Below are 19,549 nucleotides of genomic sequence, written 5' to 3' on the forward strand. Positions count from 1 at the left end.
CAGTGGTTACATCCACCACTAACCTTCCTATCTACATTATTTACACCCATCACCAACTCGTCATGTAAGGCATTTACACCCATCACCAACTCCTCATGTACATTATTTACACCCATCACCAGCTCGTCATGTACATTATTTACACCCATCACCAACTCCTCATGTACATTATTTACACCCACCACCAACTCCTCATGTAAGGCATTTACACCCACCACTAACCTCCCTATCTATAGTATTTACACCCACTACGAACTCCTCATGTACAGTATTTACGCCCACAAATAACTCCCCATCTAAAGTTTTACACCCACCACTAACCTTTTCAACCAGTATTTACACCAATTTCTAACCTGCCCATCGACACCATTTAAATCCACCACCAACATACATATGTAGAGTATATACACAAGCCACTAACCTTCTTCTCATTAGTTGTTGCACTGATTGAATTATACAGGTGATTAACATGACATTCTTCTTCTACTTGTACCCCTCCCCCTCGCAGAGAAATTACAAAAGGGTGCACGTGATGTCTACACGTAACACGTCTGTGTAAAGGTCAGTTTCAGTCTTCATTTTGTATTTCAAGAGTTGTTGCTGTGCTGGATTGATTATATAGGACAGTATTACAATTATTATACTAATTATATAAGAAAGTAATATAATTATTACACTAATTATATAAGACATTACTATAATTAGTACACTAATTATATAAGACAGTAATATCATTATTACACTAATTATATAAGAAAGTAATATAATTATTACACTATTATATAGGACAGTAATATCATTATTACACTAATTATATAAGACAGTAATATCATTATTACACTAATTATATAAGAAAGTAATATCATTATTACACTAATTATACATGTGATGTGATTTGGATTTTTAACGTAGCTTTAACAATTTTTCAGTAATATCGCTACGATGTCTGCAATGTGGCAGTTTATAGTGATATCTAGCACTGGGGCATCATGCCGCAGACATATTATAAATGTCTAGTTATTTAAGAAAGTAATATAATTATTACACTAATTATATAAGACAGTAATATAATTATTACACTAATTATATAAGACAGTAGTATAATTATTACAATAATTATATACAGGAGTAATACAATTATTACAGTTTCGTAATTTGCATAGGGGTTAGAATTTTTTGAAAAAAGGATTTCCCCGGCTTTCCTCACTGGTTATACTTTATATTTAAAAAAGTACCTCGCATATCTAAGGTACAGTTCAAAGAACCTTTAATTCCCTTTATTTTAGTGTATGATTGATGTGTATATTATAGGTTATAGATTATACAGCTTGGCATTACTCCAGATGTGCACCTTTAAAAAAAGTGCTAATTCAACTTGGTCATTTTCACTTAACTTCAGAGGTATATTGCTTACAAAAAGAGTCGATACGTTTTTTACATTTTATATATTTGGTAACTCATTCATTGCTCTTTCAGAAGTTGGTATTGTCTAGTCTGGCAAAATTAATTTTCCCTATTTTAATAGCTGCCAAGGATAGTGTACTTTATACTAATTCAGGCTGACTTTTTTAGCACAAGGGAGCAGTCAGTCTAGTTAGCAGTGTCCTTAGGTCATGTACAATTTCCAAAAGTACAATATCCAAAGAAATGTCAGCCACATTACATAAAGGTAGAATAAAGGTATGACAACATTATCTCCACTGTGCATGTTTTAAACGCAAACAACTTCACCTTACATACATCACTCTCTCAAAAGTTCATAATAACTAGTGAGCGCCCCCTAAGCAACGTGGACCAAATTAAAGATTTCATCCTTGTCTTACAGCCCAGTCCTGACGTCTTGACGTCAGCATTGTGTTAGGTTGACAACTCGCTTCATCTGAAGTCAGTAACGTTGTAATACAGGCTCTTAAAGTGACAACATGGCCACCAGAGGGAAGAAAGAAATTGGCTCCAATCTGCTTAACATAGGGACTCTGACACTAAAACCCGGTAAGTGATAATAATAATTATATTGTCAATATCACCTCGTTATATAAAGCGCCATTTTACCCATTCCTTTCATTTATGGTATTGTACTTGTATTGTGATATACAATTATTTTATTACTCGAATTTATAATTTCTGGATTGGCTTTACATGCGGATATTCTGTACATACTAAATGGTGCTTCATATAACGAGGGCTGACGTAGTTTGATAACTTCAGTATTTTCCCTTTAGCTTTATTTGTACATATTATGAACATGGTAAATGGTACTTTATATAACGAGGGCTTACGTAGTTGGATAACTTCAGTATTTTACCTTTAGCTTCATTTGTACATATTATGTACATGCTATTATTTTGACATGGGTAGAAGCAAGAGAACTAATAATTATCCCACCCCAACCCCACCTCAACGTCAACCAGGGTTTGCATTTGCTACTTCGGACTGGCCACGCATAATCTTGAGTCATGCAGTCCCAGTTTCATAGATGCCTCTTCCACAAGCCAGTGCGATCTCATTTCGGCAAAATCATTTTTTTGAGTGTCCAGATTTTATCTGCAAGAAAATACTTAAATGCAAAATTTATATTTAAAACTTAATGTGTCATTTTTAAAACATTTTGTTAGGAGATTTTGGTTTGAACTCAGCCGAAGACTATTGCATATTTTAAAAGACAAGTCACCATCGTGGAATTTTGTTGACTTCCGATGTTTAAGTACCACGACTATTTAAGACTAAAAGTAAAAGGACAAAATCAATTATTTTTCTTCGCCCCATTTTTCATTCTATTAATTTGTATGTACGATGTGACTTATAAAGGAGTATATTCTTATTAATGATCATTCATGTCAATGAAACTGTGAATTTTCGTCAACAAGAGACTTGCATGAAAATGTAGATATTTTCACGAAAAAGTATATTCTTCACGAAAGTCACCTTATGTGAACAGGTTGTCTTTTCTCATGAATATGTTTTCAGCTAATATTGTCAAAATCGTAATAAAATATGATCATTTTTTAGCGTAAATATTGCGCATCTTTGCCTAACACTTAAAATATGAACAGAGTGTGCACGTGTGTGTGTGTGTGTGTGTGTGTGTGTCTGCGTGTGTGTGTTTTTGTATGTGCGTGTGCGTGTGATTTATCGGTCAGATTAACCATCATAGGTCCAGATGCATCGTCACATGACACTGAAAAACAGTTAGCTGCGCTCATTAGTTATTGCAAGTTCGACGCCTCAGGAGTCTCTTAAGTCGCTTGCCCTTAAATTGGGCCAAAAATAAAAAAATAGGGAGAGGGGAAGGGGGACTATTGATCATAACATATCTCTATAGGTCGATCATTCTCTGCGCGCGCGAGAGAGAGAGAGAATTAACTTGGGTACAACTGGCATACTGGTTGACTAACAAACAAGGTGTGCGTAATAATGAGAGACGAAGAGACTTTCAGACATTTTAATTTTATATAATGAGCCGTTTATCGTTTTATTTTTATGGAGGGGAACTCTCCGTTTGATCTTTCCAGACCATTTTAAGAAACCCTCCTCCCGTAATATTATAAACTGTTTGTGTGTGCTATAGTTTTAAAGATAGATTTGTATTTTATTTGCATAAACAATTCTTTCTTTTGTAATTTAATTTTTTTTTAAAATATTGCTTTATTTTAAAATTTGGTTGTAATTTTGTTTTGTGTATAAAATAAATTATATATATATTTTTTATATAAAAATTTTGACTTTTGTATATATAATCGGAATCAATTTTGTCTCCTAGGCATTCGTCATCTTGAATAAATAAGTATTCGTCTGCCATTCGGGATTCTTCTTCCTCTTAGTTTTTTTTATTCTTTTTTTTTCCTTTCTTCTACTTCTATCTCTATCTTTATCCGTCATTGGTGATTGTGCTGTTGTCGGGGTTTTCAATTTTATTAATGTTGCCTTCTCTTGTTTTTGTTCTTGCCTTTTGTCCCTTGCTTCTCTTGTTCTTGCTGTTTGTGTACTCTTGGTTGTGCTTTTGGGCATTGTTTTTCCTGTTCTTGCATTTCTTGCTTCTTTCCTTGTTGTTGGTGTCTCACATTTTTTGTTGTGGATCAGCGTTTTGTTTTCCCGTCATAATTGATTGTACTGTTGTGGAACTTTCCGAATTTGTTAATTTTACTTCCTGCTCCTGCATTGCTTGGTGCTGTGGTAGTTGATTTGGTCTTGTTTGTTGTTGTTGTTGTTGTCTCACTTCTTTTGCTTGTTGGTTAGTGCTTTGATTAACTTCTAGTTGCTGGTTTTTCTGACTTTGTTGTTGTTGTTTTGTTGTTGCTGTTACCGCTTCATGATTTGGGGGTCTCCAGTCTCTGATTGTATTGCCTGATGTGTTGGACATTTGAAGGGTGTATGTGTTGTATTTCCACACATGTTACATTTTCTGTCGTAGATATACCCTCTGTACCATGATGTAGCTAAAAATCCAAATATAAAGAATGCTCTCTTTATGTCCTTCAATTTGTTTTTCTTGATTTCTAGTATTTACATCCCATTATAAATTGTTGTTAGGGGGAGAGCATTCAATTGTAAATTGTTGTCATGGGGATAGCATCCCATTGTAAATTGTTGTTAAGGGGATAGTTGCCAGTCTGGATGAAATCACTTGATGTTGAATTTTTTTCTTCAAATTGTGCTGCTACATCCTCCAATGGGATTTCTAGTGAAATGTCTGACAGGTATAGTTCTCCAGTTTGTTTCTTGACTTTCCTTAATATGGGTGTCTTTTTATGACTATAACTTTCTCTTTCCCTATGCTCGTCTCTCCATAAGGTAGAATTGGTTGTTTTCCTCTGGGTCTGATTATATATCCTTTATACACATTAGGGTTAACTGAGTACAAGTTTTTAGTATAATATGGATTCTGTACTTTCAATGCAACCATCACTGCTGCTGTTCCCGGTATTCTATCTCTTGTGTTCCATCCTTGTAAGCGCATTCAATAAAACTTCCCTCACTAGTTTCAATTCTCTTGATTTGGAAAAATTTTCATAAGTTCTTCAGTTCCCTCCTAGCTGCCTCAATTTGATCTCGTGCTGAGTTCACTTTGTAAGATTTCTTTGTAGTTTTATATTTCCAATGTTTTGTTTTAAAGTAGTGTTTATTTTAAACTTCGTAAACTCTAAGTTAATCCGTTTCTCAATTCAGAGAGAGAGAGAGAGAGAGAGAGAGAAGAAAGGAAGGAAGTTCAAGTCATTTGATGTAGTGTCACTCGATGATGAAGACGTGACTACATTCTTGGGGAATTGAAGGTACTCGGGATCGAGCTGTAAAGACAAAAGTATATTTGAGCTACTGGCCAGCAAAACTCTATTGAAATACTCAACATGTAAACTTACATTTCAATATCAAACTACAACAAGCTCAATTTTCGAATATAAGAAACACATATAAAACTACGATATTCTTTCACTTACCAACATCATACTTGTATAATAACTGCCGTTTAGAATGTAATACAGATAATTAAATATCGAATAAATTCACGATAGCAAAAGAATCTAAAATTCAATATTTCGGACTAATACCGTAATTGAAATATATTTTACTGAATTAATTCTAAAAAGTCAATATATTAAACTCTATTATATAAAGAGTATTTTATTTCTAAATTAACTATTACTGAGTATGAAGTTGGTAGCGAACGTTGCTTTTACTAAAATCAATAATATAGTTATAAGTAAATATAAGTTCTTCAAACAATTAAACTTTCCGATACATTATATTAAGGAATAGCAAGAAAATATTTAAATAATCTAATGTTTAAACATACTGATGTTAGGTTAACATCTTAACACTAAAAATTCTTATACTATGAACAATTATACATAGATCATAATCCTACCTGTAAAGACAAAAGTCTATTTGAGCTTCTGGCCAGCAAAACTGGTGTCGACCCGCGGCTGGGGTTTTTATACCAGTTTCTGAAGACAACGCCAAATATGGCGCGCTCCTAGCTCTTTGCCATGGCCAGAACCTCAAGTGAAGCTTCGTAGTCTCTTACAGGCTATCGTCTGGATCTATGTATGTCATTAGAGCTTCGTAGTCTCTTATAGGCTATCGTCTGGATCTATGTATGTCATTAGACAGATAATTCTACAACGTCAGCACGATTAGTAATAGCTTATGATTTTTCTAGGTTTCCGCAATGCGGTGCTTACATGTATTTTTTTCTTTGTGTGCCGACTTTAGGATACAAGGGAAATGTATGTATAGACAGTTCGTACTTGATCATAAGAGCGCAATCTGTATTAAATAGTATATAATTGCAATACCGAAATAAATGGATTCAATCTCAATATATTTTAATAGAAATTTACTTTCAATATAATTTATCAACTTACTTTTAATACCATTTAGAGAAAATTTCAATCTTGTTACTTGTACTAAAAATTTCTGTCCTAATATTTACCGTTCTACATACTCTAGTGTTGAGTTGTTAGTCTTTTCCTTGGCTACACGTATCCATATATGAAATCACAGTTTGCTTTGAAAATGCCATTGCCGACGATATCACAAGTGGTTTCGATTATTTATTTATTTTTATGATTTTTTTTGGGGGGGGGGAGGGACACCAGACAGATGCCCCCACCCCTCCGTTAAAAAAATATAATATGAAAAGTATTTTAAGTTTGTATGTTTTCCATCAGATGTTTGGTATGTTCTATTATGAAAGAATTTTGTATCAAAAGTTTTAATTTTAGTTTTTGATGGGGTATTTATTTTTCCCTTGTGTTATCTAAAGGATTGTTCGTCCGAGCCTGGTTTTATTCACCTTGCTCGAAGTCCCTTCCCTTGTAATTTTTGTGACCTTTCATAGAGGTCTCCTAAGTCTCACTGTTTGCTGTGTGTATTGGTGCTATATTGTGTAGATGCTATATTTTCTGTATGGTTGAGACAGCAAGTATAAATAAAGTTGTTTTTTTCCCCCAGTTGTCATATTTCAATTATTTGGATTTAAAATCCATTACAATCTATTTTTTGTTATTTTCATTTAATTTATTTTCAATTTATAATTTTGGCGATCGGAACGGTGTGATATATTAGGTTATGAAAAAAAATATATTCTTTTATTCGAGTGGTAATATGTGCCGTTACAGTCAATACGTGCTAAAGAAGGAAACAGGTAGGCTGTGCTCGATTCAAGGTCCACACTTATTTATTCCTTGTATTTCTCCCGAATAGTTAGGCCTCCTTTGATTATTTAAATTATTTCTTTAGAAAATTCCAAAAATTGTTTAATCGCTACAAAATTGTAGGTTGGTCAACCATACAGTGCGGGAGCTGCATGTTTGGAGAAGCAGTGGGGTTGTACTGTTGTATTTGTATTTGTGTTTTTCCAAGACTCTTTCAAAGGCCTGTCCACTTCGCGTAGCGCCCTGTGACATAGGCCCATGATGTCATTGCTTTGTAATTTCCCAATATAGATTCCCTGTGGATTCCCTGTAGTTTCGTATTTCAGGTAATAATATTTTGGAATTTTCCAATGTGTAGCGTCTTAGGATCCTTTAGAAAGTTCAAATGGTATTTCAAAGCTACAGTAAGTTAGGATTCCTATATAAACCTTGTTATAATTTAGTAAATTTTTAAAATTATCTTTATAGGTTTAATTTTTGAGAAAAAATTTTATAAAGAAAATTTAAAGTTTCAAAAACTTTGAACTCGGTTAAACTTTATACACAATTTTTGAAATTTTCAAATTTTTCCGGATTATGAACAAATTTTACCAATGAAATTTTATGTAATTTATATTTGGTTTCGGGGTTCCTATTTAATTTATATTAAATTTAGGATTTAAAACCAGTTGAAATTTTAAAATTTGGAATTGGATCCTAAGGTTTGGTGGGACTCATGTCTGGGTCGGGGGATGAGTTGGAGGCTCTGGCCTGCGCACTGACAGTAACACACCCATAGTGGGTTGCCACCGAAGCTCTCCCTCCCATCCCCGTTTTGCTCCTCCTCTCCTCAGGATTCCAATTTATTGACAAGTTATTTCATAATTATCTCTCTGTCATTATTATTTTCCCGCAAACCCTCATCCATTCACTTGGGGGGGGGGGGGGCACCAGACAGATGCCCCCATTTCCAAAAAATAAAAGTATTATATCTTTGTGTATTTCCCCATCAGATGTGTTGTATGTTTTACTTAATACAAAATTTTATATCAAAAATTTAGTTTTTAGAATTTGTGATGGGGTATTTATGTTTCCTTAGTGTTATCTGAAGGGTTGTTCATCCGAGCCTGATTTCCCTTACCTTGCTCGAAGTTCCTTTCCTTGAAATTTTTGTGACCTTTGCTATAGGACGCTTAGGTCTCAGTGTTTGCTATATGTAGTGGTGCTATGTTGTGTGTATGCTATATTTTCTGTATGTTTGAGACAGCAAGTATAGATCAAATATCTTTCCCAGTTGTATTTCTTCCTAATTTGGGTTTAAGATCCGTTATGATATATTTTATCTTTTAATTTGTTTCAGGGTTTTCGAATTTTGCCTATGGAACGGTGTACGATTTAGATTTTGTTTTTAAAAAAATTCCTATTGTATTATTCGAGTGATAGTATGTGTCATTCCTGGTAATAGTTTTTAAAGATGTTGATAGGTAGGTTACGCTCGATCCAAGGTCCACACTTCTTTATTCTCTATGTGTTTCTCCTGGGTCGAGTTAGGCCTCCTTTATTTAGTTTATCTAATTATTCTTTATTGAAAGATCCAAAATTGTTTATTAGGCTACATTATTGTGTAGTGGTCAACCATACAGTGCGGCATCTGTATGGCTTTTAAGATATAGAAGAAGTTAGTAGGGTTTTAAACTAAGTGTTATACAGTATGTATTTCTGTCTGTTTTGTCTATCATCTACACGGGGTGTTTTTAAAGACTCTTTCATGGGCCTGTCCACTTTACGTAGCGCTATGTGACTTAGCCCCATGATGTCATCGCCTATATATAAAATTAAAAATATTTGAAATATAATTTGAAATTTTCTTTGAAATATGGCTGTTGTGGGGTGAGAGGAGGGTGTATGGGTATTCACAAGCTTGACATCCACTTATCACTTGCCAACCTTGGGAAAATGTTACATTGTATATTGTGGAAGTGATCTGGATACATTTCTGTAGTTTGGGGATCGTCTTCAACGTGTTTCTCTCTCTCTCTCTCTCTCTCTCTCTCTCTCTCTCTGAGACATGCGCATACGGATCATTATCATCAGATCATGTACCTTTTTAAAGAAAGATCAAGGACAACCATTTAGGTATACAGACAGTGGGCGAGTGGTCTCAAGCGCTCTCCGTCACGAATCACTGTCATCTCACCTCTGTCTGCGTGGGTTCGAGTCTCGGGCTCGGCCAATGTTGATATGTGAGAAAGCTTGCCGGTAGCTTCTCGTGGGTCGGTGGTTCTTTCCGGGGTTTTCCCCGGTTCTTCCTCCACTATTAATACTGGCCGCCATGTATAGCCTATCTTGTGCTGCAAAATGGCGTTAAACCCCATAACAACATAACAACATTAACAAACACAAATCTACCTTTCTTTTGGTGCCTCAGGTGGGGAGTGATCAGAAGTGCTCACCTTTATCAATATTTGTCATCAAAAGTCTTATTGTATGGGTTGTCCAATGTCACTTTGTGGGTACGCGAGAAAGCTTGCCTGTAGCTCCCTTGATACGTAAGTTTTTACTGGGCCGTCATGTATTACCTATTGTGTGCTAAAGCAACATTTCCTTTTGATTTTCCTTTCTTTAAACTTCAGGAAAACGTTTAAATCATCCAAAAAATCTAAATTTATTAAAGGTTATGAATTTAATTTTCAATTTCTTTGAAATAATTTACAAACGATTTTAAGAAAATTAAATTTGTTTGATAGTGTGAAATATTTAGTATGAATCATATTTATGCGCAGGTATAAGACTACCAAACTTAATGTATTTAATGTATCTGTGCTGTACAAGACTACCCAACTTAATGTATCTGTGTTCAGGTACAAGACTACCCAGTTTAATGTATCTGTGTTCAGGTACAAGACTACCAACTTAATGTATCTGTGTTCAGGTACAAGCTTACCAACTTGAATGTATCTGTGAATAGGTACAAGACTACCCAACTTAATGTATATGTGAACAGATACAAGCTTACCAACTTAATGTATCTGTGTTCAGGTACAAGCACATCAGCTTGAATCTATCTGTGTTCAGGTACAAGCTTACCAACTGAATGTATCTGTGTTCAGGTACAAACTTACCAACTTAATGTATCTGTGAACAGGTACAAGACTACCCAACTTAAGTAGTGAAGTGGGGCACCCTACGGACAATGGGAATTAGCATTACAGGGACCTCTGGGTCAATCTACGGACAATGGAAATTTAACATGGCGAAAAATCGTGGGTCAATCTACGGACAAGGGGAATTTAACATGGGAATAAATCGTGGGTCACTCTACGGACAAGGGGAATTTAACATGGGATTTTTTTTAAATTTTAAAAAAAATTTTTTTAAAAAAAGGGGTAGGCAATGGAAAGGCTATCTCTTTTCGAGAAATATGGCTGGCCCTGAAAAGGGCCTTTGGGTTTTATGTTAATTTATTCATTAACATAAATGGCACCGCATTGGTCTTCTTCTTGTCCTTAGGCTGCGTCTTACTGTTGGTCCGTACATCAGCACTCTTTTCAGGCATCCTTGTCTTTCGACGTAGATCCTACGTATCCACAGGCTGGTGTTTGTCCTGTGGACAACGGTCCACTTCGATCGGACATACATGAGCAAGTCTGTCCGAAACATCATGGAAGACACAAGGGTGGATGACTCAACTGTAGTCCACATCTTGAAGCGACGAGAACAGGTGAATCAATGCATTGAACGGCGCTTATTTATAGGCGGAGGAAGGATTGAAACGGATTGAGTTCATTTACCAATCCGAACACGCGTTACAGAATTCAGTCAGCTCGCATCCAATCCGAAGAGAGCAGTCTGTGACGTCACGTAGTCAATATAGATTCGCTAGCGCTTGTGTGCAGTCAATCTATGCGACAGTGATTCAACATGACGGAAACTCAGAAAACGATCCAGTGGGGTGCACCAGCAGGGGAGACTGCCCAAGGGAACCCGGACTTACTTTCAGAAGAGGTGAATTGGGATTTTGTGGATTTTCTCTCCTCGCAAGAATTTGTTCCGGAACCTTCGTTACTTTCTTCATTACCGCAAGTGGAGAATTTTAGACAGAGACAGAAAGAAGAATTGGAGAAATTTATACAACGACAAAAGGAAGCGGAACAGACTTTTCTCCTACAGCAACAGCAACAAGAAGAAGAGGTAAGAAAAAAACAACAGCAACAACAGCAAGAAGAAGTAGCAGCAAAGAAACAAGAGGGTGAAAATCAAACGGTCACGGTACTGTTGGACATTTTAGCGGAGTTAAGAAGTCTTAAACAAATGTATCAGACTTCTTTATCACGACCGAAGAGAATACGACCTTCCCGAGCCAAACATGTCAACCCTGTGACTAAGCCTACCGTACCACCCTTAGTGATTTCAACCCAATCATCATCATCAACATTACGCAGTCCAGAAGTAGGCCTTGGCCGTGGCAAAGGCTTAAGGCAGTTAAAATTGATTGCTTAAACTCACCCCTACACCATGAAGAAAAAAAGGCCCTTTTCAGGGCCACCCACATTTCTCGAAAAGAAATACAATTTCAATTTGCCAATAACTCAAAAAAAAAAAACTCACCCATGTTACCCTTTTAATACGTGTCTGTGTATGAGTGCGTGAGTGTAGCTTCTTATTTTAAAATCACAACTCAAAGACACTTACCTTATATCATTCATTTATTCTTTTCTCCATTTTTTACAATCCAATTCACAATTTATAACACAACACTTTAATGAAAAGTTCATTAATTTCTTCTTTTCTCCTTTTTAGTCTCTCTGTTTTTTGAATTTCTTCACCGTCACACTCTTTTCCTCTTCTTCCTCCTCGCTTTCTTCCCTTCTTCTTTTTTTCTCCTGTTTCTTTTTCTTCACCTGTCTTCTTTCTTCCTCAGAAGAATCCCTCTCTTCCTCTGAAGAATCCCTCTCTTCTTCTGAAGAATTCCTCTTTTCTTCTGACTCCTCTTGTTTCTTTTTTGGGCAATCTGGAGACCAATGTCCTTTTTCTTTACAATAATAACAGGTATCTTGACTTTTGTCTTTTTTATCCCCTGTTTTTTTTCTTTTTTGACGGTCTGGACACTCTGAAGACCAATGTCCTTTCTTCTGACAGATATAGCAAGTATCTTGACTTTTATCTCTAAAGGAAGGAGAGTAGTCCGTAGGCTGGTCTGAAGAGAATTTTCTAATGACCCCTCGCAAAGCTCTGACGAAACGTTCCATCTGGTCAGTCTCTTCCATCGTTGTGCTCGGCTCGAGAGTGAAATGAATAGTGAAAGGACAAGACACACACCCTTTTATATACGCTGGTCTGCTATGACTATAAAGTAGTTTATGGTGTTTGAACTTGAGTCATTTGACTTTTTGCTTTCAAGATGAAACGATCCCATTCATTCGAGAAGAAAGAAGAAAGTAAGAGGCAGAAACGTGATCTATCGCCTCGAACCAGGGCTGAGATCTTGGCACAAATTCATGCCAGTGATTTTGAAGAGGACATGAGTGAACCAGAATCCGAACCCTCTAAACCAATTTCATCACCCTTAGTCAACCCTGAAAAATACTATTCCATTCGAGAGACGGAAAAGCGCTCCTCTAGAAAATTTAGAACCACGGCTTACAAATACACGGTGAAGTTTAAAGATTTCAAGGCTGAAGTGCCGTTAGAGAAAGCAGAAGGGTTCATCACTGAGGTGTGGGATTCTTTGCTCACTGCACTCAAGCGACAATGTCAACCCAAAGAAGACGATCGCTTGAGACTTTCCATACAACACGACGGTTTGAAATCCCCTGTTTGGATCGAGTTTAGCACCCCTGCAGAATTAACTGCTTCCAAAGTCATGGACAAGATTCAACACGTACAACAATCTAATGATCAGTTTGACATCACCGATGGTAAAGCCACACTGGACATGACCCACGTCTCTCCTCCTCAAGGGACTGGACGCAAAAAGATGTTATTGGTGGACGACCTTCGCAACACCAAAACGAGTCTCGTCCGAATTAACAACCCTCATGACCATATGTGTTTAGCCCGTGCCATCGTGGTGGGACGAACCTATGCCAACAAGAACGACACGGTAGAATGGAAAAGAACCTGGGACACTATTCAACGTTCCGACCGAGCCAAACAACGAAACGAAGCAGAACTCCTGTTACAACAAGCCGGACTGCCCAAAGACACACCCTGTGGCATTCCCGAGATGCAAAAATTGCAAGATGTCCTAGCTCCACGATACACCTTGAAAGTGCACCCTCAAGAAGTGCGCGGACCTCTGTTGTTTCGAGGCCAAGACTTTAAGGACGGAAAATACATTCACCTTTATCATCACGATGACCATTTCGATACCATTACCAGTATCACTGGATTCCTGGGATATGTTTATTATTGTGAGAAATGTGACTATGGTTATAATAATCGAGAGCAACACAAACATTGTGGATGGAAATGCTCAGGATGTTTGGCCTCTCCACCCTGTCTGAGCGAAGAACCAGTGCCTTGTTCCACTTGTCTGCGCACGTTTGTCAGCCCTACCTGTTACCAACAACATCTGAAGACGCAAGGTTCACAGAAGAAATGCGCTTGTCAACTGCTGAGATTGTGCCCTACGTGTGGACAAGGCATACTTACCAATAATGCCAAGGCACACGTATGTCGAGGAAAGAAAAAATGTCACATTTGTCACCACATCGTGGACTTGGAACACCAATGCTACGTGCAAAAATACCAACCCCCACCAGAGAAAGAGGACGGTCACAAGAAGAAAGGCAATTTCATCTTTTTCGATTTCGAATGCATGCAAGAGACCGGCATTCACATTCCTAATTTTTGCGTGGCTCATCGAGCGTGCGAGAAGTGCATTCAAGAACCTATCTTCAGTCATTGCCCTCACTGCAGCAAGATTCCCGGAGGACGTGAAAAAATCTTTCGGGGACCGAACACGTTAGCCGATTTTGCACAATGGGTCTTAGACCCCATCGACAAGACGTGGAGCCAAGAGGACATCGAACGTTACGGAGATTGTCATCGTCATGCCACGGTGATGGCTCACAATTTCTCCGGATACGATGGACAGTTTCTTTTGAGGTACTATACGGAACAAGGCACCGAGCGTCCTAAAGTGACTTTGAACGGAGCCAAAATCATTTTCATGCAAGTGGGACAAGTACAGTTTAAAGATTCGATGAGCTATTTGGCCATGCCTTTGAGTCGAATGCCTAAAACGTTTGGAATGACAGAAATGGCTAAAGGGTACTTTCCACACTTTTTCAATACGGAAGCCAATCAACACGCCGTTCTACCCCATTTACCTGAGGCTCACTATTACGACCCCGACAACATGCGTACCGAACAACGAGAAGCTTTCTACGCTTGGTACCAGGCTCACGCCTCGGACCCTTTCGACTTTCAGGAAGAAATGCTAAAGTATTGTCGTTCCGACGTGGACATTTTACGGCGTTGCTGTGGAAAATTTCGAGAACTGTTCATGGAACACGGAGGGGTCGATCCTTTGAAAGAAGCTTGCACCATTGCCAAAGCGTGTTCCTTAGTGTATCGACAACGATTCATGCCTGAAAACACCGTGGCTGTCATCAGTCCTCAAACGACCCACTATGTCAAACGTCAATACTCGGTCAAAGCCCTACGTTGGTTACATTACTTGTGCGACAAGGAAGACAAGTGGATTCAGCATGCCCGCAACGGAGGGGGCGAAAAGACCATCGGAACATATTCGGTCGATGGCTGGGACTTAGAAAACCCCAAGATCGTGTACGAGTTTAACGGTTGCTTATTTCACGGATGTCCCGTCTGTTACCCTGACCGTGGTACTAAAAATCAGTTTTTGCAACGAACCATGGAAGACTTGTACCAGGACACTTGTCAGCGACGTCTAAAGTTAGAACAGGAAGGATACCAAGTGGTGGAAATGTGGGAACACGAGTACGATCACCGTATGAAAACCGATCCCGAGTTTAAACGTCTCGTGGAAAGTTACCAGTTCATGGACCCGCTGAACCCGAGGGATAGTTTGTACGGAGGAAGGACCAATGCCACCTGTTTGCTGTACCAAGCCGACGAAGAGAAAGGAGAAGAAATCAAATACTTGGACGTGTGTTCGCTGTATCCCTACGTGTGCAAATATTGTCGCTTTCCTGTAGGGCACCCGCAATTGCTGACGGAACACATCGACCTGAAAAACATTCGACAATACGAAGGCTTGATCAAGTGTAAAGTTTTACCTCCCACGAACCTCTACCATCCCGTCTTACCTCACCATTGTCAAGGCAAACTGATGTTTCCCTTGTGCCGTACTTGTGCCGAAACGTGCAACCAAGATCAACCTTGCCATCACAGCCAGGAAGAACGGGCCTTGACGGGAACCTGGGTCAGCGTGGAATTGTTCAAAGCTCTGGACATGGGATACCAACTGTTAGAAGTGTACGAAATTTGCCACTTTCCCAAGACACAACAGTACCGCAAGGGTGACCCCACGCAGAAAGGCATTTTCGCAGACTACGTGGATGCCTTTTTGAAACTGAAGCAAGAAGCTAGTGGCTATCCTTCCTGGTGTCACACTCCCGAAGACCAAATACAATTCAAAGAGAAATATTACGAACAAGAAGGTATCACTTTAGACCACATCGAGAAAAACGAAGGCAGGCGATCGTTTGCCAAAGTGATGTTAAATTGCTTGTGGGGTAAAATGGCACAACGACCGTGTTTACCCAAGACGGAATATTTGACAGAACCTTCCCGCTACTTCCAGATGATTCACGACAAAACCAAATACATGAAACACGTGGACGTCGTTCGAGAGAATTTGATCTTGGTCAATTACGAAGAAGATCTGGACTTTGTACAAGACGACCCTTTTGGAAATGTCATCATTGCGGCTTACGTGACAGCCCATGCTCGCTTAAAATTGTACGAAGCTTTAGAACTGTTAGAAGAACGCGTCCTGTACTTTGACACGGACAGTTGCATTTACATCCATCACCCGATTCAACATCACCCTAGCATCGAAGGAGACCGTTTAGGAGCTTGGACAGACGAGCATCCCGACGACAAGATTCTAAGTTTTGTCAGTGGCGGTCCCAAAAATTACGGCTACCAATACCGTGACAAACAAGGAGAAGTGCACACGACGTGCAAAGTGAAAGGACTGACTCTGAATTATCGTACCAGTCGAGTGGTCAACTTTGGGGTATTGAAAGAAGCCTTGCAATCGGGAGAGGATGGAAACTTTAAAGTGACCACCTTTCAACCGAACAAGATTGTACGTTTACCCACTCACCACATCGTCAGTCGACCCTTGGAAAAAGTCTATCAAATCGTGTACCAGAAGCGAGTTCGACTTCCCAATCATTTCACCTTACCGTATGGACACGTTGGTATAAAACATTGGTTGTAAGATAGTTACCCCACCAGAAAGATGACTTCGCCACAGCAAGAATCGAGTGAGAAACCCGATGAGAACTCCAAGTTCAAACCCTACCATTTTCCAGTCTTCTTACCTGACTATTGTGATTGTGCCCGTCGATTGGACACGTTTCAGAAATGGCCTACGGATAGGGAAGGATTACCTTCTTCGCATGTTTTAGCTAGAACAGGATTTGTCTACTTGGGACCTGAGTCAGGATTGGGATACGAGGTACAGTGTTTTGCTTGCGGACTGAAGTTACGAATGGATCTATGTATCTATAAAGATTCAGCTATTCTGGAACATACTCGATGGTCTCCGCACTGCCCTTACCTTTCTATAGCCTTTCCACCCATCACACTACGGTACAATGTTGACGACACCTTAGAGACGGTACCTTCCGAAACAAGACATAAAAAACGTAAAAAAGGAAAGATGTACAAGCTGGAGACTGCATTGCGACTAGTATAAAAAGGGGGCTATGGTCAAGATCGATAGTTCATTGTGACTACCAAGACCGAGCGAACAAGATGAATACTTTGAAAAAGACATCGTTTCAGTTTGGGGATTGTAAAAAAGTTGTATCTTCCTCTAGTGTGACTAATATTGGATGGATAAGACCTATGCATTGCGACGGAAAATGTCCGGAAGGAAACTGCGATTGTCCATGTGGTTACCATTGTAATTGCGTAACGGAGTTTGCAGACGAGTGCGATTGTGAGCCTTGCGATGGGACCGATGCTGTACCTTGTGACCTGAGCGATGCCGTAAAGCATCATGGGAACTTTAGTGCCCCTACCCCTGTCATGGAAAGTGATGCTGTGCGTGTCAAACCTGTGGGATGCGAAAGCGATGCTGCTCGTCCTCTTGGACATTTTACTGGGTTTCGTTTTAAAGGGGAATGTCGACCTTCACGTTTACCTCCCTACGGATGTCATCCAGCCCTGAGCAAACTCCTACCCATTTCACTCAACCCTCATCGAAACGAACCTGTGAAAAACGAATATTCGTTTCCTGTGCGTTCGTCGGAATACTGCGACTTTGAAAATCGTCTTCAATCGGTCAAAGGAAAATGGCCAAAGTATCTGGGAGGACCGACCCCCGAAGAATTAGCCAGAGCCGGATTTTTCTACTTGGGCGAAGGAGATAAAGTCAAGTGCTTCAGTTGCGGTGTGTCACTTCACCACTGGGAACCGCAAGATTCGGCCTACGTAGAACATGCTCGATGGTCACCGAATTGTCATTACTTACCTTTAGTGGGACCGAGACATTGAAGTAACTTTTTTACCATAATCATCTGTTCATGGATACTTTACAAGAGAACATTCGTGCTTTGCCTGTGGAGTTGAGAGAACGCATTTACCGAGAGCTGGTCAAAATACAAGTGAAACGTAAAGAACAATTGCATCCGATACGTCACCGGTGTTTGAACCACTGGTACCTGAAGGCTATACAAGGACTGATTCAATTGAAAGTGTTCCATTGGACAGACATTGATCAACGACCTCCTGGTTATAAAAAGGAATGGTTTGGTATTGACGATTCTATCTACTACATTGTAAACGTATTGCATCGAATTCCAGAGGAAGAGTTAACGAATTACCAACATCTTTCACACAATGTCAACTTGGTGAAAGAGGAAACTTCTGAACGAATTGTAATGTGTAGATTAGTGACTCAACGATTTAAATTCGACACTGAAGTGAAACCATGTTTGTGCAAAGAGTACATTTCTTGTGTCAGACCAAAGAGGATTTAGTATGACCTATTCATGGATACTTTACAAGAGAACATTCGTGCTTTGCCTGTGGAGTTGAGAGAACGCATTTACCGAGAGCTGGTGAAAATACAAGTGAAACGTAAAGAACAATTGCATCCGATACGTCACCAGATCTTTAACCACTGGTACTTGAATGGTATAAGAGAACTGATTCGTCAGAAATTCTTTCAATGGTCAGACATTGTTCAAAACTTTGAGGTCGCTAATGATCGACATGTTCATGATTATGGTTACTTCGAGATTCACCTACAGCAATACATTGAGGAAGACAAGTTAAAGGATTACCAACATATTTTACGTGGAATCTACTTAGAGGAAGAGGAAACACCTAAACGAACTCTGACGTTTCGGTTACAGTATGCAAGATTTAGATTCCCTACTGGAGAACGAAGATCTCTGGCTAGAAAGTACGTCTATTGCATCCGAAAAAAAGAGAATATAAAAAGAGGCTGCCATGCCACGGTTTATGTCACATGTCATCCAACAGATTCCGTGGAAGGAACTCAATGACCATATTCAAACCGTGGATCATTACCATCAATTATTACAAGAACTGTATCCATTCAATTTTGGACGACAAGTGGTGTGTGTCTTAGTGACTTGTTTTCTGGGATTTCGTTTACCAGCCGATTCTTTGTGGACTCTTTACGATCAGTACTTACCACCTCCATGGCCTTAAATGGTCACGAAAAACTCCTTTTGCTCAAAGCCTTGCGTTTTCATCTGGATACTTCTCGACCTCAACAGGAAAAAAAGATTCGTCAACTTTTAGCGACCCAAGACGTGTATGACGATGTGTGTGTAGCTTGTGACTTACACCCTCATTGGACAGATGTTCGTGACTGGAAAAAGGGGGGTTTTGAGGCTTGGACCCAAGAAGTGACCCAGTATGCACGAGAGTTGTTCAAGGAAAAAAGTTACTTTTCAACCTGTGTTAGTGACGGTGCCAGAAGAACCCGTCACCGAGAACAACCACTCGCTTCAGGACAGGACTGTCATGGACATGCCTGAAAGGTTATTCCGGGAGGACACTTGTGTGACAATACCTCATGTAGAGACTGTAAGAACATTACACACTGTCCCTAGGACATCTTGGTTAACCAAAACATGTTGTACAGACACTTGTTTATATTCCACTTTGATCGCTTTGCTGTGTTTTATATTCCTGTACATCACTATTTGGGTTGTATG

General features: G+C 39.0%; 1 protein-coding gene across 1 annotated transcript in view; it reads left to right on the forward strand.

Annotated features, from left to right (window-relative positions):
* Positions 1 to 1,165: 1,165 nt before the first annotated feature.
* LOC149791112 (uncharacterized) overlaps positions 1,166 to 19,549 on the forward strand; it is a 38,039-nt gene continuing 19,655 nt past the window's right edge. The window contains exon 1 of the mRNA XM_089973035.1: positions 1,166 to 1,992. Within this exon, the coding sequence (XP_089829161.1) occupies positions 1,923 to 1,992 (70 nt within the window). The 5' untranslated portion in view covers positions 1,166 to 1,922. The remainder of the gene's footprint in view (positions 1,993 to 19,549) is intronic.

This window comes from Sinohyriopsis cumingii, chromosome 10 (genome assembly GCF_028554795.1).
Source record: "Sinohyriopsis cumingii isolate HCF-2022 chromosome 10, ASM2855479v2, whole genome shotgun sequence".
Lineage (NCBI taxonomy): Eukaryota > Metazoa > Mollusca > Bivalvia > Unionida > Unionidae > Sinohyriopsis > Sinohyriopsis cumingii.